Source organism: Silurus meridionalis, chromosome 7, assembly GCF_014805685.1.
Source record: "Silurus meridionalis isolate SWU-2019-XX chromosome 7, ASM1480568v1, whole genome shotgun sequence".
Lineage (NCBI taxonomy): Eukaryota > Metazoa > Chordata > Actinopteri > Siluriformes > Siluridae > Silurus > Silurus meridionalis.
The window spans coordinates 4,936,788-4,960,815 of record NC_060890.1 but is presented as its reverse complement, the minus strand read 5'-3'; the positions used below and the strand labels follow the sequence as shown (position 1 = coordinate 4,960,815).

At 42.1% G+C, this 24,028-nt stretch overlaps 1 protein-coding gene and 1 long non-coding RNA gene across 2 annotated transcripts; one reads left to right on the top strand and one right to left on the bottom strand.

The window, feature by feature from the left end:
- Positions 1-312: 312 nt before the first annotated feature.
- Positions 313-19,985, bottom strand: kansl1a (KAT8 regulatory NSL complex subunit 1a). The gene is made up of 14 exons (XM_046854169.1): positions 19,466-19,985; positions 15,459-16,723; positions 7,001-7,142; positions 6,698-6,822; positions 6,472-6,601; positions 6,123-6,285; positions 4,852-5,031; positions 4,564-4,728; positions 4,325-4,479; positions 3,508-3,626; positions 3,360-3,417; positions 3,140-3,252; positions 1,747-2,029; positions 313-1,558 (listed from the first exon to the last, which is right to left on the bottom strand). Exons 2-14 carry the CDS (start codon positions 16,655-16,657, stop codon positions 1,427-1,429), a joined length of 2,964 nt encoding a protein of 987 aa, XP_046710125.1. The 5' UTR covers positions 16,658-16,723; positions 19,466-19,985; the 3' UTR covers positions 313-1,426.
- A 1,048-nt stretch (positions 19,986-21,033) lies between these two features.
- Positions 21,034-23,956, top strand: LOC124388995. Its single transcript, XR_006926496.1, has 3 exons — positions 21,034-21,471; positions 23,498-23,603; positions 23,714-23,956. It is a non-coding gene; the product is annotated as an uncharacterized LOC124388995 (long non-coding RNA).
- Positions 23,957-24,028: the final 72 nt, after the last annotated feature.

Genomic DNA, 24,028 nt, shown 5'->3' with positions numbered 1-24,028 from the left:
CTCTTGTCAGAAGTTTAGTGTTTGTCCGCTCTGGAAGCGTGCGTGCCACATTTCACTCAGAATTTCACATCCTTTGGTCGAGTTTACTGCCCGTGATGAAAATGCAAACGTGGTAACTCATAAATGGCACCAGCTCCAGGGTGATGTCTTATGGCATGCTGACTTATGAAGGTCGGTGCTCCCTGTGACTGTGCATGCAGCCTTGTGCTGCCATCATTTTTAAACCACACCATTAAATGATATTTAGATGTGTTTTTGGAAAACAAAATCTGCACGCACACACACAAAAAACACTTGTGCAGGAGACAACAGTTGGAGGGGTTTGATTTTTTTTAATGTTTCTATTTACAAGGTTGTTTCTTTTGCAAATTAACATTTCAACTTCAAATGGAACCTGTCTTATGTAAATACAGAAACGAGACGGGGGAGAAGGAAGAAGAAAGAAAAAAAAAGCATTAACAAAGCGAGTAAAAACACACAGATGACACGAAATGAGACAACCATCATGTCGATTTTTTGCATAGCCAGTAGTTACACTCCAGGGGGGGAAAGGTGATGGTGAATTGAGGCCAAATTTGTCGTAGAGAGGAACAGTGAAGCAACAAAAGGACAGTTTCGAAGAGAAACCATGTCACCGACTGGAAAACCTGAGAGAGAACGGAGAGCGGAAATGAAATGTTCTGTACAAAGTGATTGAGGATTTTGTGAAATTGATATTGAAATTAAAGAATCTCATCACATCCTGGGACTAAAGAAAAAAACTAAAAACCCAGCTGGAAATATTCTACATGATGTATCAAAGACTTCCATTTATAGAGGAAGTGTGTACGGTTCAAACATACAGATTTGGCAAAGCGCCAGACGTGAATCAGACTGGGGGATGAAAATCGTAGGTGTGTGAGGGAGAGAGATACATAAGGACATCCTAGGAAGTGCTTCTAGTTGAAGGTGTGTTCTCTAGTAAGGAAGATACATTTGATGTGTCTATTAGTCGAGATTAATGAAGCGGTTTTTGGTCGTCACTCCACAGTTACAAGCATACACACAAACTAGCAGGGAAACACCCCTTTGGTCGAGCCCCCCCCTTCCATGAAGTCTGCTACATAGTGCGCTACAAAGTGTTCACCTGACAGGTTCAAATACCACACCGAAAACTGACTATCGGATTTTTTTTTTTGTTTTTTTTTTTTGTGAGAAAAGAGCTTCATGAGACAGGTTGCGATTTCTACGTTCCATAATGTTCACTAAAAACCGTGAAAATATTTGGCTGATGTTTGAATATCAAACAACAGAAGTTCTTTCATATATTTATTGGTTTGCTTTTAATACGAGTTCTTTATTCGTTTGTGGGTTAATGCTGGAAGAAGCGTGTTTTTTTGTTTGTTTTTTTACGGGAGAGGGCGGGGCTTCGCGCTGGAGACGGCAGTTAGGCCGAAGATGTCTCGTTCTCCCATTCGCCACCACAGCTGAATCTCTGACTGGGTTGCGGCTCCGCTTTGGGCTCCAGCACTGGGTCCTCGGGGAGGGGGAAGCTCCTGCGTTCCCATGGCAACACCGTCTGCAAAATGATCAAAGACAAATGTAAGGGCTTAGCGCTCGTACACGACTCATTTCGCGTCGTCCTATATGGGTTGAACAACCGGGCCGCTGATTTACATCCGATTCTACAAGCCTAGATCCGGAATCAAGCTGAACCTTATTCTGTAACTTGTCCTTTTCCCTCACTATGATTAGCGATGTACTTACTCTCTCCTCGTAGGTGCAGTCTGGTGTTGAACAACGCGTGTCCTCGCTGTACACCGGCCGGTGCGTGTCTCTTGCAAGAGGCATGTACGAGTCCCTCGATGAGGGTGTGTGGGCATCACGAGAGCATGGGGTATCGGGACTGGGAGGGCTGAGGGGGGACGGCACAGGCCCGTAATCCTGCAGCAGGTGAAAGTGTCCCGTGTCCGGAGACGATGGCTGAGGAGTGGACGGGGTCGTTCCGCTTAGAGACGGCGTTGTCCTGCCGTCCACAGACTTGTAGGACCTGCAGGTGAAACGGGAAGACAAAAAAAATACATTTATCACAGACGATGAATTGATGTGAATTAAAATTTGCATTCATTCTGAACACTTTATATAAAAAACTATATAAAAGGGAGGTGCATCTCCATACCCAAGGCCACGATACGATACATAAAAAATATAAAATAATCCGTTTTAAAACGTGATGTACTGCGGCTTTACTGCGTTCATCAAATGCTCGTTTTCAACGTTTGTATATTTTTATGCATAGACCATTTAATTATTATACAAAAATCTGATTATCTAAAAAAAAAATCTAGCGCACCAGTGTAGATTTATATATGGATAGAGACTGAAAGCACTTTTGTACTTCGCTCTGGACGAGGGCGTCTGCTAAATGCCATAAATGTAAACATCTAAATAAAAAAAGTTTAGGGTTGTGTTGAAGTCAACAAAAAGAAATATGATGCAATGCATTTCAAGGTGGTACCGATAGTTCACTTTTAAAACGATGCACTGCAATACAAATGCCAACTTGGCATAAACCGACGCACTTTTTTTTTCTTCAAATCGATGCATCACATTGGTTACTTTTATGCCGATGCACCGATGAGAATTGCTCGATCTTACAATCGCTAATTACATACGAATATATTAATGTCAATCATCCAACTGACTGATATTCATTTATTTTCTATTAATAAACTTAAAGCATTTTCCATTGACATCAATAAAGCGCACATGCATATGATTCATATTTCACACAGTAAAATCTGGTCCAGATGAGACTTGCGACAGCAGGGGAAGAGGGCCAATGTTCTGAACATCGGAGCAATTGTCAATCATTTATTCAACTGACTCATTTGGCCTTCTTCATCAACGTGCTCATTTGGTGCAGTCTGATTGACGAGTGTGGTGTTAAAATGTGGAGCTCCTACGTGTAAAAATTGGCAGGTTTTGCCTCAAAAACAAACTATATTAATGAAGATCTAAATATCAGTCAGCAGAGGGCGATTGGAGATAAATCGAGAAAAGAACAGTCTACCAATCACTACCCCATTTTCTAAGACACTGTAATTAAAAACAGGGTGAGATCAGTTTGCAGGATGCAGATGAATTATTTAGAAGATACCTGCTGCCTCTGCGCTTGGCAGGAGTAAGGGCGGTCCATCTCCAGCGATTGCGCTCCTGGTCTTCACACTTCTGATGGAGCTGCATAAATGCAGTGTCGGACAAGTCTTCCACCTGCGCGCGCGCACACACACACACACACACACACACACACACACCCCTCAAACATAAATAAATTGGTGCAGCCTGCAATGAAGGAAAGTCAAGGCAAGTTCCTGTACCTCTACGTTCTCCTCTTCGTCAGCTAGAGGCAGGGGTACAACGTCCACCTCTCTCCAGCTGAAACCAAGACAAAGTAGTGTTAGAGAAACGTAATGCAGGTGCAAGAAGCCATATACGGTGATCTGAAGCAGATACGGTATTGCGTACCTTGGTGTGATGATCTCCTTGTACTGGAGTTTCTCTACTCTGGTCGTGGCGGCGACAGACATGGGGATGACGATGTTGTTGATGTCGAATGAGTTTTCGCTTCTCCGCTTTCTCATTGGCTGCAAAGGAGATCAAAGACAAGCACGAGACAGGAAGTGGTCGATAATTAATATCATAACCCGTTCTGATGAACTTAAATGATGCTTCGTGTTTTAGATAAGTCCGATAAATGGGTGTTTGTGAATCTTTTTGGTGAACCGAGGTGGACTGTGGAGAAAGCTAAATGAAGTGGGCTTTGATGATTTAGAGAACACTGTTGTCGTTGTGTATTAGCATAGTTTATTATTATTATTATTATTATTAATAGTTTACATTTTAAAAACGGTTTTAAATAAAATGTCTGGCTTGGTTCAATAATACATAAATTAAATTTAATAAATTGAACATTTTAATTAAACAGTTACAGATGTATATATAAGAACGTGTGTTTTACATGTAACATTTCTCTTTCTAAAGATATGTTCTACTTTTTTTTTAGCATACTTTAATAAATGTCTTCATTCTATATCACGAGACTGTCGTAAAACCAGAAGTGGCAGGGATTTTGTGTGCAAAAAAGTTATTAAGTGACGAAACGAAGCATGCTAGTCCACGTCCACATGCTAGTGTGCTGAACAGCTGCATGCTAATGCTCCGAATCCCACCTACTGCTACTCTTCACACAATGCCTGAGGCACCAGTCAGAGGAAAGTCATAAACTTTTGCAACATAGAGTCTGTGTGAAAAGATCATGAGAAGCTCATTGAAAGGTGAGTACCATTGAACAGGAGCCAGCCTGACTGCTGGGGCCCAGAGGGGTGGAGCTGTCACTGGCCAGACACATCTGTCGTCCTATGATGCTCGGGGTGGACGGCTGGACGCTTGGCTGAGACGCAGGATAAGGGCTTCCTGCATCAAACTGCAGCTTTGGGGCTGTTCAGGGACACGGCATAATGAGAAAAGCCTCAGATTGAGCCATCCAGTTCACAAATCTAGATATAAATTCAAACTACTCACACTCAATTCGGTCCAGTGAGTTCTCCCTGGCCCTCTTCCGGCTGGTGCTCCTGTCCAGAAGTCGGCTGGTCCTGCACGGGGTGTGCGGGTCAGCATTAGTCAGGCGGATGCTGGCCTCGGCCTGTTTCCGTGCCCTTTCTGATCGACTCTTATGGCTGGCAAACCCTGAGAGACCAAAAAAAAAAAGGGGCGGTCCAGTTAAGTATAAAAAGGCACACTTGCGATGGTGACATGAAAACAGAGCCATTCCCCCACATAATTTGTTTCACAGCCAGGCTACTGACGTACTGATGGCAGCCATGGGTGAGCTGGAAAGCATGAACTTGTGCTTGGATAGTGCCGATGACGAGGAGTAGTGCGAGAGCTTGTGTTTGAGCGGCGGCTTCTTCTGAGGTTTGACTTTCTCCATGTGCCGCGTCTGCCAGTGCGACTTCAGCACTCGCAGGAGCTGTATCGCAAGAGGCATGTCTGAAACACAGAAACCGACACACGGATTAGATCATCCGATTAACATCCTGGCCGAAATATCACCACAAGGTTGTTCCTGCTTCAAAGCCGAATTTGTTGACGTGTGCGATATGTTCAATCGGCTTTTTATTAATTACACGTAACGCAGTTGCAATGTTTCAACACCAGGGGTCCTAATATGCATGTGTATATATAGTGATGGTAAAATTCAGCGATTCACATCGACACAAACGTAAATGTGATGCATCGATTTATGGCAAAATGCCATTTATATCGCGATGCATAGATTTTAATATTCGCATCAGTAAAAAAAATGATTTATTTATATATAATTATTTGTAGATACTGGCTTGCAGTACTATACTATTATTTAAAAAGTGACCAAAAATTGTGACCAATATTTTCTATGTGGATTGATTTCTCCTCGTTTCGGAGAGCGTTCACTCATATATGAAGCATCACAAAGCTACGAAGAACAAGGAGTCTCCTAAGAGTCACAACCAATATAGATCAACATGCCGGAGGTAAAGCTGTGTCTTTCTGGAGAAAGAACAGCAAAACAACATCTGGTTTTATTTAATTTTTTTTTTTTTTGCTCTGCAAAGGCCTGATTGTGAAAGAGCCATGCATTAAGGCACTTAAGTAAATTGATTAGCCATCTGTATGAAACAAGGAAATAAAAGTGAGCTGTCTGTACCATATTGCATAGCATTGTTTTATTTTCATTGCATCGTATTGAACTGTGTTGAATCGAATTAAAATCGGATCGCACTGCACTATAATATGGGGTGAATCGTATCGGTCTGTTTTGCACATCCCCAACATCATACTCGGTGCAGCATTGTGGTCATGTGATCACGGTTTTTATACGGATATCTGCACTTGGGATGTCTGTGGATTGCGACGATCATTACATGCTACGTGGTTACACATCACGTTATAACGGAGTTCTTCAAGCACCGGTGGTGGAAATGCTTTCTCCGGTCCTCGGATTGGGCTATGGGCCTCAATGCTTCACCAGTTCAATCACACTGCATCCAAAGCCTGTCAAATACTGAATAAGTGGAGGAACTGTGTTCAGTATCTGATACCTGACTGCAGGGACAGTGTTGGATGGATGCTGGGGTCCTGCACGGCCATGTTGTCCACCAGAGGGCGCTCAAACTGGAGCTCGGCTTTAGGCTGATTTTCACCGCACATCACGCAAGCGGGGTTCACGTCACATGGTCTTGTCGGCAAACACACTCTCTGCACCTGCGGAGAAATTAGATTATAATGGCGGCTTTGTAATGCAGGATTTAGTGGAATAGTGTGTGTGTTTAAAAAAAAAAGAAAGAAAAGAAAAAAAAAAAAAGAAAAAAAAAGGATTCAAAACTGAGGACCGAGGCATAATAAGATCGAAACTTGACATTCTTAACTGTTATATTAAATCACACACACCTTGATGCTATGGTTCTGAAGCGCGCTGGCTTGGATAAGGCGTCGTTTCTTACAGCTGATCACGGGTCGAACACGTGCAGAGGAACAGCTGTTTTCCGTAGAAAGCTTAACATCTGACACTACAGTCGTGCTGCAAAGGTTATGGATGTCTCAGCAAAACTCACAGCACAATTTCTTGGAATTTTAATTATATATTATTGTTATTTAACCCTTCGTTTGGTTTTACCAGTGGAAAAAGTTGGACCGGTCACTCTGATATCTGCTGCTATGGCCGAGGTCCCCTGTGGCATTCTGGGGCTTTTCTGTCTTGATTTGGGCCGATAAGGAGTCGTCTCCCAGCTCCACTAAGCCCTGAGGACGAATTGATCAGACGCTCAATGTAACAGGCAAATAACATAATATATAGGTTTGTATAACATATCGTATAATATGTAGGTTTGTATATAAAACCGACAATCAATATTCTTGCTACATTGTATAGTACATGATTTGCGTAGTGTTCGGTTTGTGTTCAAGGTATCATACTCACCTTGCTGGCGCGGATCTGGCGGTAGATATCTGTGTGCTGGCGGATGCGGTACTCCAGGTCCGAGATGTGCGCCTGCAGCCACGTCCAGCGGCTTATGATGGAGGCTCTTTCCAGTGCGAAGCGGCCTTCCGCTCTTCTCCACCTAAACCGGGGAAGATCAGGTGAGCGCTGCTGTACATCACGATTAAACCTTACACATAATGACTGATGTGACACACTTGTGGTACACACACAGTATTCTGACATGTTCTAAAAAAATATCCCAGGTGAAAACGGTGCTTTCGCATGGACGAATTCAGAACTCCAGCTGGGGCCTTTAAGATTTTACTCGGCCATCAGGAAAGGAATAGCTGAATCTGAAACATCCGGAGGTACGTGTATAGTAGAAGTTTGATGGATTTATCGGTTTTGCCTATTAATCGGTGCAGATAGAGGATTGCTGGAACTTTTGGTCAAAAATTCATACTGATAGTTTTTCCGGGTTGCGTTATAGAGTACGAGAACGGCCTCTAGAGCAATTCACATGATGACACATGCTGTTTTATTTGAATTGTCCTTTTTTTAATCATTTTGGATAAAACTGTTTTTATTTAAGTGTTTTATTGTTTCAGTTTAAATGCATGTTCTCATTTTCCTCAATATTTATAAACAATTAATTTAACACATTTTCATGATATATTACTTAAAAAAATTCTGTAATAAAGTTCAGTACTATTTTACATGGTGTTATTTTTTTAAATCCAGTATGCGTTTTTAAAATTGGCTAGCAACTAGTGACCATCAAAATTAGCCATCAGTATACGTAAAATCATACTAGTATATAGTATAAGTGATGCACTGAGATTGGAGAAAGGAATCCTCTCAGACAATGTTTAACAGAATGCACTTTAAAAAATGATTTACCAGGGACACAATTCTGATTGGTGGATGAGGGCAAAAAAAAAGAAAGCCACTGGGGGTATGAGAAGCCCACCAAACACACTTATGTGCAAAAAAAATCTATCCACTGAACCTTTAAGATACAGTCTTAATACACACTGCACAATGCAAACAAAGAAAATTAATGTGTTTAAAGCTCATGTTCAATCCCTTTATAAAAACAAACAAAAAAAAAACCAAACAAAAAAAAAAAACACATCTGACACGCGGCGTCCCATTATTGCCACTATTAAGGTGAAACTGGTTATACGAGCCACTCGAGCTTGCTCATCACGCTCCGTGCTCACGTGCTGTGCGTGACGAGTTCTGCCATACATGATAACCTTTCAATACAATATGGCAGAGGCTCTCCTCTCGTTGCACCATCACACGGTACCTCTGCATACACACAAGCCATGATTTACATCTTTTCCACCCTCTGCAAAACAGTCATGTCTTACATGTGGCAACTTGGAAGAAACCACTTCAACTGTCTCACCAGGGCAAAAATGTTCAACTTTTAGAATGAGGGTTTTCAGTGGGGTGCGCAGATACAAAAAGCATCGAACCAAAAATAAATACACACCCCCCCTTTCACTGACGTGCAATGGTCTGCATTTTGATTTGGATGAGATACAATTACATTGCCCATGACTGCTGCCTTATTATACACATTACACAACAGTTACTCAGGATTTTTTTATTCCTTTTATTAGAAACTGGATCTATTACCTAACTGGACCAATTATATAAGAGATTACAAATTAAAATAGAACGCACGTGGCAAAAAATTAGACAAAAGTTAAAGGAATGCGAGACCATCTGAACCCCTACAGTTTAGTCTTTAACATGGAGTAACTGCGATCATTGCTTCCAGTGCAGTAAAAGCAGGGTTTCTGCAGTTTTCACAAAATCAAATGTAAGACTTTTTAAAACCATTGAGAATGAAATTTAAGAACTACATCACAACACAAATATTTCGTTAGCAACCAATAACATTTTTTTCAAGCCAAGTATCGCTAAACTTGCACTTCTTCATGGCTGAAAAATATCGTTTTTTACGCCTGTGGAATAATCCTAGAAAGATTCGCACCAATAACAAAATGCTGATGGGATGTTCATGTTGGTCTCATTTGTATTCGCATATATTTGGCTTAAAGAAAAAACTACAACGCCATGAAAACTAACAAAAACATTCTAAAGTGCTACAGGAGCATTTCAACCAGCATTAGAGCTAGCGCTACATGGACATCGGAAAATAAAGACCAGTTTTAAATTATTTAAGACCTTGAACACAATTTACGACTTACGGTCCAAGATAATTGTAATTCTAACAGACAACAATGTTCACACACACAGCAAGTGCTTTACTGCATCTCGGCTCGATATTGCTGTGCTCTGACACTCGAGCGTGAAAAGATGTGCGTAGATGAAGAAATCACAATAATCACGGTAATAACACAGTATCAGTACAGAGTTTGATTGGGAAAAAAAAGCCTAAAAACGTGTCGCATTTCTGTCACCGTGGTGTGCATGCATTTCTGATTAGTAGAAAATTAGGGGGCAGGGTTAACATACAACAGGCAAGAAGACGTTTGAAACACAGAGCACTTTATATCGCATTTTGCTATTGGCTAGCTAAAAGCCTCACAGCTTTAAATATTTCTTAACTCTTTCTCAAACCCTGAAGTACCAGGGGTGGTGATTAACAAGTTCAATTTTCCATACTAGCTTTCATGAAATTGTTTAATACAAAATAATAACTGAATGAAAAAAATTAATAAAAACAAACATTCTAAATTTTTGGAATAATAAAATGCAAGTCAATGTATCCTAGTTCTAAGGTCTTTGAATATATATTTTAACAAGAAAGAAAGAAATATGTGAAGTCCCCGGCCTGGGAAAAACAAGTGAAACCTGATGAGCTCTATAGTAAAGAGCTCCGAGGCATCATTTTAACCAGAAATAAAGGTCCGTAGTCAGCCCTTTTTTCTCAGGCAATGTAGACCGCAGCAGTGCAGCGCTTGAATCTATTAATGTGTTGTAATTAATTACATTTATAATGACTACATTCGTTGGCTGATGTAGATGATGCAACCTGCACAAACCTATCACACCATTCATCAAACTTTATATTTAAAACTTTATACATTCATCAAACTATATTTTCACATGTATTGTTCATATATTTTATATACCCTTTTTCCGGACTATAAGCCGCTACTTTTTGTATTTCTAATTTATGATTTTTCCTGGGTTTTTCCCGGTTTCACAAACTTCAAGCCAAAAAACTGAACCCCACAACATTAGAACAATGAAATTGTGAACGGGTTCAGGTGAACCAATGAAACTCTTTATATTAAATCAGATGCGCTCCAACTTTAATCGGGCCGCACCACATCATAAATATAGATGATGTTCCTCTGACGTTTGACCTGCCGCTCACTCGGACTGTCTACAGGAAATGCAAATCATTCGTCACGCTGAAAACAACCGGGCATGAAAAAACACACTTCACCTGTGTTCTGAGCTGAACGGCATCAGGAGAAAAGCTTCACCGATGGTGATTTTTAAACGCACGACGATGCCAAAAGAAAAACTCCCGAGAGAAATAGTTGTGAAAGGAAGGAGGAAGACAGTGAACAATGACTTTCTTGGTAGGCTACTGTTTAGATACAAGCTGTGTTACAGACACTGTCTTTCATTAAAGCCTGTGTAAAGTTCATTAAAGCTTATAGACAGGTGCGGGGTATTTATGTTCAAAATAAAAAATCTTTGTAAAATTCAGTGGGTGCAGCTTATATTTGGGTGCGTTTAATAGTCCGGAAATTACGGTATTTTTTTTTTTTTTTTACATTTTTTCTCCTTAAATTCTATTCCTTTTATGCTTAAATGCCAGACAGACATAAAAAGCATTTCACTGCATGTCATACTCTGTATGTATGTGACAAATACATTTGATTTGTTATTTAAATTTTCAGCCACTATCCATTTTAAAAACAATTAGTTGATTAATCGTTATCAGCAAGTATGATTCAACCTAGCTATCGGAATAATAATAATAATAATATAGTTATGGGGGAAAGGAAAAAAACGACAACCTGAAACCTGCTTTTGGCTAGTTGAACTCCTCACTGCTTTATAACTAGGATTTGGTTATTCTCGAACCGAAACTTTACTTAATGAAAAAAATGAACCATTAAGTAAAAAGAGCGTTTTGAGAGACGTCCTTTCTGTCTGGAGAACAGCAGCGAGACACACAGAAAAGTCTTTGACGCAGACAATGAATCGAGATGGGCGTGAGGTCCGCGATTAGCCGGAAAGTTTGAGTCATGACATACAAATGAGTGAGTGAGGGAGGGAGGAGGAGCACAAAAATGAAGAGGAAGGCCGGGAAAACAAGGAAAAGCATGCGAGGAGAGCGAGAGGGAGAGAGAGTGGTGAAAGGGAAGGAATGCAAACAAGAGGAGAGGATGGGTGGGAGCATAAATAAGGGTTGAAAAGGTTATATAAGATGATTGGGTCAACTGGTGCAAACAGGGATATTCCAAGTTGGAAAGTGACCATGGGAATTTATGGAAATTCATTTGAAATTTGGGAAAAGTTCTTAAAAACTATATTAAAATGGATTCCAAAATGCGTGGGATTTTCAGGACTAAAAACGTCCCATGGAAATAAACTGGGAATGCAGATTAGCTTATAAAAAGGGAACCTAAGTGTATCTGGGAAAAAAATCTTGCAGGATAATTTTGGTTAAAACAACCAGGTTTTATGCGATTACAGTTGAATTTCAACCCTGCACATTCAATCACAAACACAGCACACTTACTGCAGGGATACTGAGGCCACACCCTCTACATTCACTGTGCATTAATTATTAGTATAATGTTGCACAAAAGTTTACACACAGTACAAGCAAGATTTAAACATTAGGTAATATTTATGTAATTGAATCACCTTGTTTTTTGTTCAGGATTCAAGAAATGATGTGTTATTAGGAATGCACAGTGCATGTGATTGAAACTATTAAATCGAGTTGTTTTAACCTAAGATTATCCTGCAAAATTGTTTTTCCAACTACAATTCATTTCCTGGTTATAGGCTAACCTGCAAATTCCCAATTTATTCCGTTTCCAGTCTTGAAAATTCCTGGGATTTTTCAACCCTAGGTGTAATGCAAGAGTATCAATGGTATTACGTAGCATGTGCCGTTCTTTTTACAATTAATTGTCCGGATGCACGCAAGTATGCAGGAACAATGTGGCTTATGTAATAGTCGTGATCGCACCCACGTGATCAGGTGTTGAGAGACCGTTTGCACCCACTGTGACGTGCAGTCATTCATCAAGATCCTGCTTTCCTTTCAGGACCATGGAGTTGCTCATAAACCCTAAAGCTCATAAACCAAAATTCTACTGAAACTGTGTAATATAGGCGGCACAACAACGACCAAGCTACTCCGCCTTCATCTCGGATTTCCTGGGCACAGCCAAGCCGAGAAAAATTCAAGAAACTTCTCAAAGGTGCCTTCAAACTAGCAATGACACAAAGACAAAAAACCTTACATAATGCAAAAAACATAATACTGCACTACATCTCTAAGGCATTTAGGTTTTATTCAATTCCTAGTCAAACAGTTCTCGCTCTTTTCATAGCTCTAGATGGAGCTCGGTTGGCTTCGCTTCGTGTCGACAGCTGCCCAATCGGCTGATGTCATCTTCACGGAGTTCAGAGCAATTGGGCAAGCCAGTATGAAGCAGAACCAGTAAAACATCAACCCTACTCTTAAATCAACAACCATAGAGCAACAAACACTCATTATCTCTGTGTCAGGCTGAAGAGCAACAACTCAAGAGGTTAAATGACAGTAGAGCTGAAAATAGCTTTGCCGCCTGTGTGCATTTTTGCCCTCCTTCATCTGCATTCAATCAAAACTGCTACGAACATAAAACTATTACATCGTTCCAAAGTGTGTAATGTGCACAGTTAATGGCAGGACTGCTATAAGCCACGCCCACAAGCAACAAAAAGACAAACGGGAGACTCTAGCGGAGGTGTGAACCAGTGTTAGGTGAGATCATGTATAAAGGTGAAACTGGTCAAAATATGAGTAGTCCGAAAACGCAATGAAAAAAATACATCAACTGTTCCTCCTGAGATGAAGTCGTCTGGAAACAATGTTCATACTAACAGGAAGGAACACTAGAATTAGGAGAGAAGATTTCAGAAAACATCTTTGCAAAAAAGGGAAGTGCCCTCGCAAGTGAAGAGACGTGAAACTCCTATGAAGTCCATAACCCGAAGAGAATAAGAATCCCAGACCTTTGTCTGGTGCTGAAAATATTCATTTGAATAGGTATTTCGGGAGAAAAAACATCATCAGTAAAGTAACCATCCAAACAAACCGTGACTAATAGAAGTCAACTGATTGCCGATCGAGTTGTTTGCTGGAACTACTGCAAAAATCCATTCTGACAATCACTTGCGAATCACTGACGCCATGTTGTTGTTTGTTTTTACGCATGAGAGCGCGCGCTGCACGGAGATCGCCAATCGCCAAATACAATCCAAACGAGCTATCAGACGACCTCTAGTGACTAACAATGAAAACACAACTAATCCCGCATGATACTTGGCCGTTGCTTTTTCCACCCTCAGATCAGAGGTGAAGCTTGTGAGAAAGAAACATCACATTCGCAATGAACAGGTTTCACTCATCCAGCAAGTAAAGAATGCAGACAAGGAATTTGGGGTGTACCATACGCATATCGTCTATGATAATAATGTGATTGTTGTTTTACGGTTGTGTGCTTTGATGTTTTTGAGTAAAATGCAAAACCCAAACAAAACTTCCCTACGGAGAGCACGTGATGATGTGTAACTAGTAGATTAGACGAGTGCGCATGCGCTTTTAGAATGATTTCAGAATTCACGATATGGAGACTGAAGAAGTGTACATAAATCATATAGTTAATCAATATAACACAAGTGGTGTTTTTTCCCTCCAAGAATCAGCTGTTAAAATATATTATAAAATAGATGTACTCATTGTGTCATATTTATAAGATAATATAAATTATATAATAAATATTACAATAGCCAAAATGTCATTGTAATTGACTGATAAAATGTAAGAATTTGACTCTTGTACACTTTTAGGAAAAAAAAAAAAAAAAACTTTATAAAAAGGTAAAAAAAAAAATAATTTAAACTCATTGGAAAATATAATTGTGTCACTGCTGTGGGCTGAACACATATCGCACATCTCTATTAAAAATATGTTATAATAATCATGCACAGCTTAAGTTTCTCCTACATGAGTCATGTCCTAACCAGGGGTCAAGCAAGGACTAGATGGAGTGAGGGCTGGGTTCGAGGAGAGGGTAACATTAGACTTCGTGTTTACAAAAAAAATAAATATATAAAAAAAAAAAAACCACCCCTGCGAGGAAAAAAGCAAAGCCTTGTCCGGTTACAAAAAGGACACATCCCAGTATGCGGATTTGCCATCCAAATGCTCCATGCATGGCTGTTTGATTATTTATGTCAAAGTTTTCGTCAATAATTTGGCCTACGCCGTAACGCCGGCCGGCTTTTTTCATTTCCATAAACGCTGAACTGCAAAAAAAAAAAAAAGCGGAACACGTTTACGTTACGGTCTTAAAATTTTTTGTTTGAAAAAAATAATAATAATAATCAGGCTTGTCAATCAGACAGAATTAACTACGAGGTGGGAACTTTTCCTAAATTTGCCTCCGAGCCACCCATGCAGATAAAGAAAAACAGTAATGAACTTAGTTTCTCAGCGATTCCAAGACGAGAATTCAGTCCGTTTTCCAGAAAACAGGAATCTTGTCCTTGCGGAAGGAGGGCGGGGATGCGGCGTTGGACGAGCTCACGTTATGAGAAGAAGGTCCATGATCTCATTTACCAAACAAGGCCAGAGTGAGAAGGAACAGGGGCTCTTGACTTTGAAGTTCAGCGTAAAGCAGCAGACCCATTCGAATACAAGTTCACTGAATTACGAGACACTGAATTATGCGTACGAATACTCGAGGAACTAGAATTTGCAGTATTTTCTTTACGAGTAAGAGGAGGAGTTAAAACTTCTCTACTTCAGTGAGAAGCTTTTAACAAAGCAAACATGGGAAAACATGGGACCACCAAAACACCGGTCATATAATAAACATTTTGATTTGATTTGAACTCGCAACATTTGGATCCAAATTCCAACACCTTAACCAGTTACCACCATATTGACACCAACACTAAAATCCCTGTCAGGAAATCAAGAAAAGACGGTGAACTTCCCGTTGATCCAACCTGCCATTTAGTTTCCCCGGTAAAAAAGCATAAGCAGTGAAAATGTCTAGCCTGCAATTTGATCTACTCTTTAAAAAAACAAATAAATAAAAAAAATAACTCAAAATAATCTCATTACTGACATATACGATGTCAGGGCAAGACGCCTTTTCTAAACACCCCTTAATAATTTCCTCTAATAAAATTAGAATTTAAACCAAAAAGAAATAACCCTTACAGTTTGACATGTCGCTGTTCAAGATCCACCTTGGAAATTTCCTCTTCCTCGACATCGCTTTCACCGCCTGAGCTGCTCTCGGTGGCATCTGAGTCAAACTGCGCCTCGGCCACCCTTAAACCGGTGGTGCCGCTTAGATGCAGTTTCTCCAGTTCTGTGGAAAAAGTGCCGTTCTTCAGGAGCTCGTCCCCTCTGGACGTAGAGAATTGGGACGTGGTGTGGTGCAAAAAGCCTGTGAGCTGCTGTTTGACGTGCCGCTCGACCTGCTTGGCCTGAACTACCTGGAGCCTCTTGCACAGGCGCTGCAGCCGAGCCGAGATGTCGGCCTGCCGGCGCTGGCTCTGCTGCGCTCGCTCGCAAAGGATTAACGCCTCTACGCCGGGTGGGGGGGAGGATGGAGAAGATCTACACTGGTTCAAAGTTGAGCTCTGGGGGGCATTGAGCGGGACACCAGGGTTACTTTTAGTCACAGGAAGTGCTCCGGGTTTGCCGGCAAGTGACTGGTCACTATGGGGCGCTTTAAACTCTGGCGAGCTATTGACACCTGTATCCTCCAGGACTCGACTATGGAAGTCTCCAAGCTCTCGGGAGTGCTTGGGATCTGGGCGGAAAACAGTCAGTGTGACGTCTCCAGACTTGGACGAGAGAGGTATCAAAGCTCCAGCACCGGTGGGAGGTTTAGCATTGTCTCCGTTTAACGGGGCAATGCTGCCTTTCTCGGGCAGCGCAGTGCTGGGCACGGCCGCTTTCTTGGACAGTCCGTTGACCGGGACCATTGCGTTCCCGCCTCCTGCTCCAGTTCCTGCTCCTCCGTTCACCAGGCTCTTCGGCTGCCCGCCACTCAGCGTGGTACGCAAGAGGAGATCCGCGTTTAGCATCCCTCGGCTCTTCAGGACCGACGGCTTGATCCTGACGCCCTCGTCGGCGACAGGCCCAACATGCGAACACAAGTAGGAGGCCACCAGTGGCTGCAACTTGCCCAGGTTCAGAGGTTCGGGCAGAGAGTCCTTGCCGTTGCAGCAGCGCCGACAGTTTTCCTCGTGGTGCCGTTTGCCGTTAGAGACCGCTGTGTCAGACGAGGAGATGGGTGCAGACAGAAGAAGGTTGGTGGAGTTGCCGGTGCTCTCTGCAGCCAGTTTGAGGCGGATATGGCGGGCTTCGGCCGGGGCGTCGGTTAGAGCGGGCGCCATCGCAGCCATGCAGGGCCGCAGTGAGGGCACAGCAGCCTGCTTCTGGACTCGTCAACGCCAGCCCACCTACAGCACCTGGAAGGGACGGGCAAAAGGTGGGACGTTAAACAAAAAAAGACAAACCAGACTTGACATGAAACTGGTGGACCATTTCACAATGCCAGCGGAAAACCTCCACTCTGAACCCGATTTTGGTTAGTTTCATTTCAAGTCCGTGGGTTTTTGAGCCAAACCTGGGCATTGCACCTACACCACTTTCTTTCAAAGAATTCAAAGCGTCAATCGGCTTTTGCCAACTAAATTCAAGACTGTTAAACAGTGCACTCGACGTTTTATAAAGCAATGCAGCTCTACTCTGAATATGCACAGAGCCTCGGCTAGTAATCCTGACACGTTTGAAAGTTGGAGCATGATGAGAAGGTGCAATAAATGTAATAAAGTAGGGCTCAAACTATCGATTATTTTACTCAGTCAATTAATCGAATAATCAGATAAGAACCGCTTTTTCTTCATTAAAGAGCAATACTAAATATAAAAGAGAAAACAAGACAGGTCTCTTAAAAAAAAAAAATCAACAAAATGTGTTTTCTTTTTTGAAAAATGTACGGTTTTTATTGTTGAAATTGCAAATCTGTGAAAACTAAACCAATTTAGTGCATTTAATTGCCATACTACACTAAAATGTAAATATGTCAATCTTTTTCAAAAAACAAACTGTATGGTGTTTTCTTTAGGTTTAAGTTCAAAATTATCCCAATTTCTTTGGCCTGGATCTTCTCCTGCAGCAGTAATAATAATCCGTGGGGAAACATGCCGCTCCCTGTGTAGTTAAATGGACTAAACCAAATTATTTGCCTCAATGCCTTTTTTGTATTTGTATTACTCGAGGAATCGTTTCGGCCCTAGAATAAAGCGCTAAAGCACTGCTGCATCACGTATTTATTTTTTGCTAAAGTTTAAACAAAAGGAAATGCCGTGTTCGAGTTGTTCAAAACGATCCTTTGCAAGTAGAAACAAGGAATTTTTTACATTTTTTAAATGCAAATGAGGGTAAAAAAGAAAAGGCTTCTGGAATGGAAGCTTCTGTGTTGCCTTTTGCTAGAAAGAACCTCGCAGGATGTACAGTATCATGAATTACAAGTTGCAACCCAGAGCTGAATGCAGCATAAACCCCCACTGCACCACCCTCAGTAGACGATCGAACGGCATTGTGGGTAATGTAGGAGACGGATCATTATGGTGACATGACCACAAAGACTAAAACTCAGTAAACAAATAACAAAAGGAGGATGTTGTAAATACAGCTGGTATGAGATGTTTATTTTTTTAAAGGGAGGAGGACGAAGAGGAAAGAGGAGGACAAGGGGGAAAAGGAAGATAAAAAAGGGGAAGAGGAGGAAGCGAACGAAGAAGTGAAAAGGGGAAGAGGAGAAGAAATAAGGATGAAAATAAGGAGAAGAAGAGAGCGAGGAGAAATAAGACATTGATTAGGAGATTAGGAGGAGGAAGAAGGGATGGGGAGGGGAGAGGAGGAAATAGGGAACGATGGGAAAGAAGGAAAAGGGGATCAAAGGAAAAGGAAGAAGTTGAAGAGGAGGATGCAGAAGAAGAGATAGAGGAGAGGGTGAAGAGAAAGAAAAGGACACAGTGGGGAGAAGAGAAATGGGGGAAAGAGAGGAAGAAGTTGGAGAGGAGGAGAAGGAAGAACAGGGAGAGGGGAGGAGGAGAAGAGGAAGTGGAGGAAGAAGGGAAGAGGGGATGAGGAGGAAGAGGAGGTCGTGCAGTTCTGTATCCGTGTGCAGCATTTCAATCAGCTCAACTTATGCAACAGCCTTCACATCTGCTCTGCTTGTAGACGGCTAATAAAAACCACCACACACAGGAAGGTTTATATAAGTGGTTAATGTTCGTATGTAATAATAAATGATAATGATGATGATTTATAATGTGAGGCAGGTTCGGTCCCGGTCTCAGCGCGCGTTCCCGAGACAGTACAACAGATTAGCTTAGCGCTTTTAGCGGCTCAATTAGCTGCTAGCTAACCCGACACGACAGGGGAAAGGGCTAGCGTGTTAGCCGCAGTGTGTTAGCGTATGTGGCCCAGCCCAAGGTGAGCTTCAGGCGGGCTAGAGTGAGCTTAAACCCCGCTGAGAGACATGCTAGCTTTCTCTCTCTCACACACGGTAATAAACACACAGCAAACAAGTCATTGACCTCAATTTCGCAACGCATTTACCGAGCCAGCTTTTATCCCCAATATCTCACTAGTTTCTCAGAAATCTCTAACTAATGTCTTACTAAATTCTCCACCTCCACAATCCCTCACTCTCCCACTAATGTCTCAGCAATATCTCAGTAATGTCTCTACAATCTCACTGTTTTACTAGTCTCAGCAATCGCGCGCACACTAATCTCTCACAACAATCTCACTAATGTCTCAGCAATGTATCAAACATCAAAAGCTGCTAGTCGTTTTTTTAAAGGAAGAGAAGATCATGAGCTGTTGATCCTGGAGTTAAAAAAAAATTACACACACAAACAATACACGTGTGAATAAGAGTGTGTGTGTGTGTGTGTGTGTGTGTGACTCTATATAGTTCTACACGGTGTTGGTGTGTGTGAGTGTGGGCCCGGGTTTTCTCCGTTGTTCTATACAGGGTGTGTGTGTGGTATGAGCGCGTGCCCGGTTCTCAGTGCGGCGTTAAGGCGCGAGACTCGGCCCCAACCCCGACCTCCGTGGCGCTCACACACACACACACACACACACACACACACACACACACACACACACAAAGAGCGAGAAAAGCAGGAACCTACCACGTGACGCGCGCGAGGGAATTTCAGCTGCGACTCCGCACTCGGTCCGGTTTATGAAGAGGGGAAAAAGCGTGCAGATAAAATAAAAAAAAAATAAAAACCCCGACATACAATAGCGGGACGGCTTCCGGTGCATTCCCCGGTGTCCGAATCAGTCCCGTGTTCCCCGGAGGAACCCGCTCTCGTTCACGCGCCCCTATCGCTCCGGGTTTCCGTGATCACGAAATGGGCGAAGCTCCGCAGCCGCGCGCTGACGGTAAACGGCGAGAGAAGAAAAAGAAAACGAGAGAAAGAGAGAATCCGCGCTGTTCTTCCGTGCACCAGATGGTTTTTATTTTTGTTTACTTCCCCGGTTTTAGATCGAACGGCCCTGGTTCGCCGTGGATCGCGGTGTCCGCCCTGTGTTCCGGACCATCGTTTAGAGGTAGAAGCGCGCGGAAGATGGCGGCCGCTTCATCTCCTCTCCTTTCCTACTGCTGCTACTGGGCGAACAGCGCGCGCAGAGGCGGGAGAAGACATGCCTCTCGCGCGCCTGCCGCCGCACCACATTTCGAGAACGCGCGCGCCCTCTGGCGGCACGCACCAGCCTTCCTTTTTTTTTTTTCTCTCTTTTCTTCTCCTCAAACCGGAAACACGCCTTGAGCCACATCCCAATCCGCACTGTGCCCTACTCACTATACCCTCTCACTGCACAACACTACACCACTCCACAGGCCGCATGGGCCTGCTAGTTTGGAAGCGCCTAAAAGTTTATGCACCCCTGATCCCCAGATACTTTCACCATCCCACATCGACCATTTAATTTCCTGTTACTATAACCTACAGAAAAGTTTCACACATCAAGAACCGCATCCATATCTTATATGTTTTATATATCTTAATGTTTTTTCCACTCAATAATAAATAAAAAGGTAATATTTCTTCTTCTTTCGGATTCTCCCATTAGGGGGCGACACAGCAAATCATCCTTCTCCATACCCCCCTGTCCTCTACATCTGCCTCTTTCACATCAACTACCTGCATGTCTTCCCTCACCACATCTATAAACCTTCTCCTTGGTCTTCCTCTTTTCCTCCTTCCTGGTGACTCCATCCTCGGCATTCTCCTACCGATATACCCTGTGTCCCTCCTCTGCACATGTCCAAACGTTCTCAATCACACCTCCCTGGCCTTGTCTCCAAAACGTCCTACATGCGCTGTCTCTCTAATAAACTCATTTCTAATCCTGTCCCTCGTTGTCACTCCCAACAAAAACCTCAACATCTTCAGCTCTGTCGTATAAACTTTCCCTTTCACTCTCACAGATACTCTTCTATCACAAATCACTCCTGCTATCACTCTTCTCCACCCACTCTACCCTGCCTGCACTCTTTTCTTTACTTCTCTAACACACTCTCCATTACTTTGCATTGTCGATACAGCAACAAATTACATTTACTTAATAACAGTCCACAGTTGCACAGGTTTGTGTCTCCTAGTTGAAAAGTAAATGGAAAATGTTTATGCTACAGCATCCAAAGACGTCCTACACATTTGTGGGCCTTCAACAGTTTGGTGAGGAACAACATACAGCTGGAAAAGTTTGGTGTCCCAATACTTTTCTCCATATCTGTATCTGTAGTGCGTTTGGTAGAACGGCTGTTGTGAAGGATATCTCCGAGCTCAGCTGGTTCTAATTGCGCCTGCTGCTTGACACCATGCACCTTGTTCCGTAACGGGCTGGTTTCTCCATACGTGATCAGCTCACGGCCAGCTCCTTCATTTACCCCTCACTCTCACTCCACCCCACCTCTTTTAAACCTCCTCCCACTCCATGGACTGCCTGTATAAATACATGTCTTCTCACACATTCTTTTTTCTTATTTGGATTACAACAACGTTTCTTCGCTCACCAAGTCTCCAGTAGTTTGTCTTTTCTTCCTAGCCAACACCTAGACACCAGAGATGCCCGAGTCTGTAGATGTTCCTGCTCAATGCCAAATCCTTAAAGACGAGATGGACAAATGGTGAGACCAGTACTAATTCCTCCGGTTGTATTTATTGTATTTATGCTTTTATTGCTTCCTTATTGACCCAGATGCATTTGGAATAGCATTATAAACACGTCGATTTGCTCCAAATTTGCTGAGTTGTGTGCTAGACGTACTTTTTTTCCACAGTATCAGTCAACACGTGTTGCCGTATCAGTCGTGCACTGATTTGATACTAATTCATATGAGCAGTCTAATGCGAGAGTTAAATATTAACTAGGTCAGTGTGTTAGCGTAGTCTTCTGAAGGGCATTTGATACATATTGGTGGAAAATCTGCGACGTTTTAATGGACCGTTCATGCGTACACGTCTGTGTGTGTGGAAGCCTTTTAAAGGGTATTTTGAAAGATATGTTAAAGATTAGTCATCTGTTGCTTGGTTTCTATCAGTGGTGGAGAGTAAGGAGGTAAGTTAGCTAAAGAATCTTTAGCTAAAGTAGCTTTTTTGCGTATCTGTCTTTTACTGAAGCATTTTCATTCGGGGAGAATTTTACTTTACTGCGTTTCAAAATCACATATATAACTTTTTATTTATGAGTGAATAAAATCTAAACTGGATTCAAGCATGCAGCAACCAATCAGGGTTGGGTTTTTTCATTAGGGTTAGGGTTTGTGGTAGGGTTTGTGTTAGGGTTGTTTTTTTTTTGTTTGGGTTAGGGTTAGGGTTTGTGTTAGGGTGTGGGTGTTTTCTTAGGGTTAGAGTTTGTGTCAGGGTTGGGTTTTTCATTAGGGTTGGGTTAAGGCTGGGGTTAGGGTTGGGTTTTTTCTTTATGGTTTGGGTTTGGATTAGGGTTGGGCTGTTTTATTAAGGTTGGTGTTAGGGTTGGGTTAGGGTTGGGTTTTTCTTTAGGGTTAGGATTTGTGTTAGGGTTGGGGATTTCTTTGTTTGAGTTAGGGTTAGGGTTTGTGTTAGGGTTGGGGTTAGGGTTGGGTTAGGGTTAGGGCTTGTGTTAGGGTTGGGGTTAGGGTTGGGGTTTTTCTTTATGGTTTGGGTTTGGATTAGGGTTGGGCTGTTTTATTAAGGTTGGTGTTAGGGTTGGGTTAGGGTTGGGGTTAGGGTTGGGGTTAGGGTTTGGGTTAGGGTTGGGGTGTTTTCATTAGAGTTAGGGTTAGGGTTTGGTTTGGGTTTGTGTTAGGGTTGGGGTTAGGGTTGGGTTTGTGTTAGGGTTGGGGTTAGGGTCAGGGTTTGGGTTAGGGTTTTGGCTTGGGTTAGCATCATACTGTGAGATATAATGAAACATGAACCTTGTTGCTTTCCATTTAACTCCATGGCAGTTGTCCTGAATAGTGTAAGAGCTTATTGCACTATATGTGAAACACAAATAGATTATAATTGATTACAGTTAAAATACAATGTCTTTCTAACTCAGCATTTCTCCCTGCATATTCTCTTTGTGAGATTGTGATGAGATGGTGGATACAAGGGATTTTTTTCCAATCGTTTTTCACTCACAGCGGAAAATACAGTGGTGTTATCAGTGTAGCATGGCGCAACGTGCTGAGCTCAGATGTTCTAGAGATTCAAAATAGTGTGCTGTCTCCTCACGGGGCTGGATTTAGCAACAACTTTAAGTAATGTATATCTGCTATTTTAAATATAGCCATTGGGAACACGCAGGACATGCAAAAGGGTAGGACTTAGCAGTGTCCGAGTTGATGCCGTTGGTAGGTTACGTTACAGGAGCGACCTCTTGACTGTCCCAGAGGAATTGAGTGGCTTTGTAGAACTTTAATGGCTTCCGGGAAAGAAATTGATGCAATAATATTGAGAAAGCCTATTTATTTGCAGGGCACAAAGTGTGGAAAGTGTGAGATCAACATGATGGTTTGGGTTTTTATTCAACAGAAGTTTAAATCCCAATACATTGCTCAAGACTGAGCCAGTCACTTGCATTGCGTTTTATTGGATTTGAGCTAATATGAATTGAGTGTATATGTGTAGCAAAAAATGCCAATGGTGACCTAACAGCTTTCTTCACCAAAACATATGTATCTTCTTTAGTGTCCAAGGGAAGGGTGCTGAAGCCTGTAAGGATTTAATGGAAGCTTTCGAGGCCTGTGTGAAAAGTGCAGTGGAAACTTCATGAGAAGGAAAGCGTCACGCTCAGGTTGAGTCACTCATTGACATCATCAGACCTTATTTGTTTACCGCAGAATTTGCTGCACCATATGGTCATTGTTATTAATTTTGTTTGAATCCTTAATTTCACATGCACAGGTCGCCTTTCTTCAGGGCGGGATCTCTGCATTCCTTTCTGGGTTTCCTTCGTCGGACTGAACCATTACAAATATTTGGCCAAAAGTCAGGGGTCTACAAGAGGATAAATTCTTGAGTTTGCCCTGTCTGGATCAGAAATGGCACTACAATCGCTCAGAATTTATTGTCATTGTCCTAAAGCAGCATGGGCCCACAGGATTTCTATTATATATTTAAAAAAATGTATCTCATATTATTGATTTTGGAATAAAATATACTTTGATTATTGGGGTTGCCTTTTCTTTGAATTTTATTCCTTTTTTTAACAATATTTTA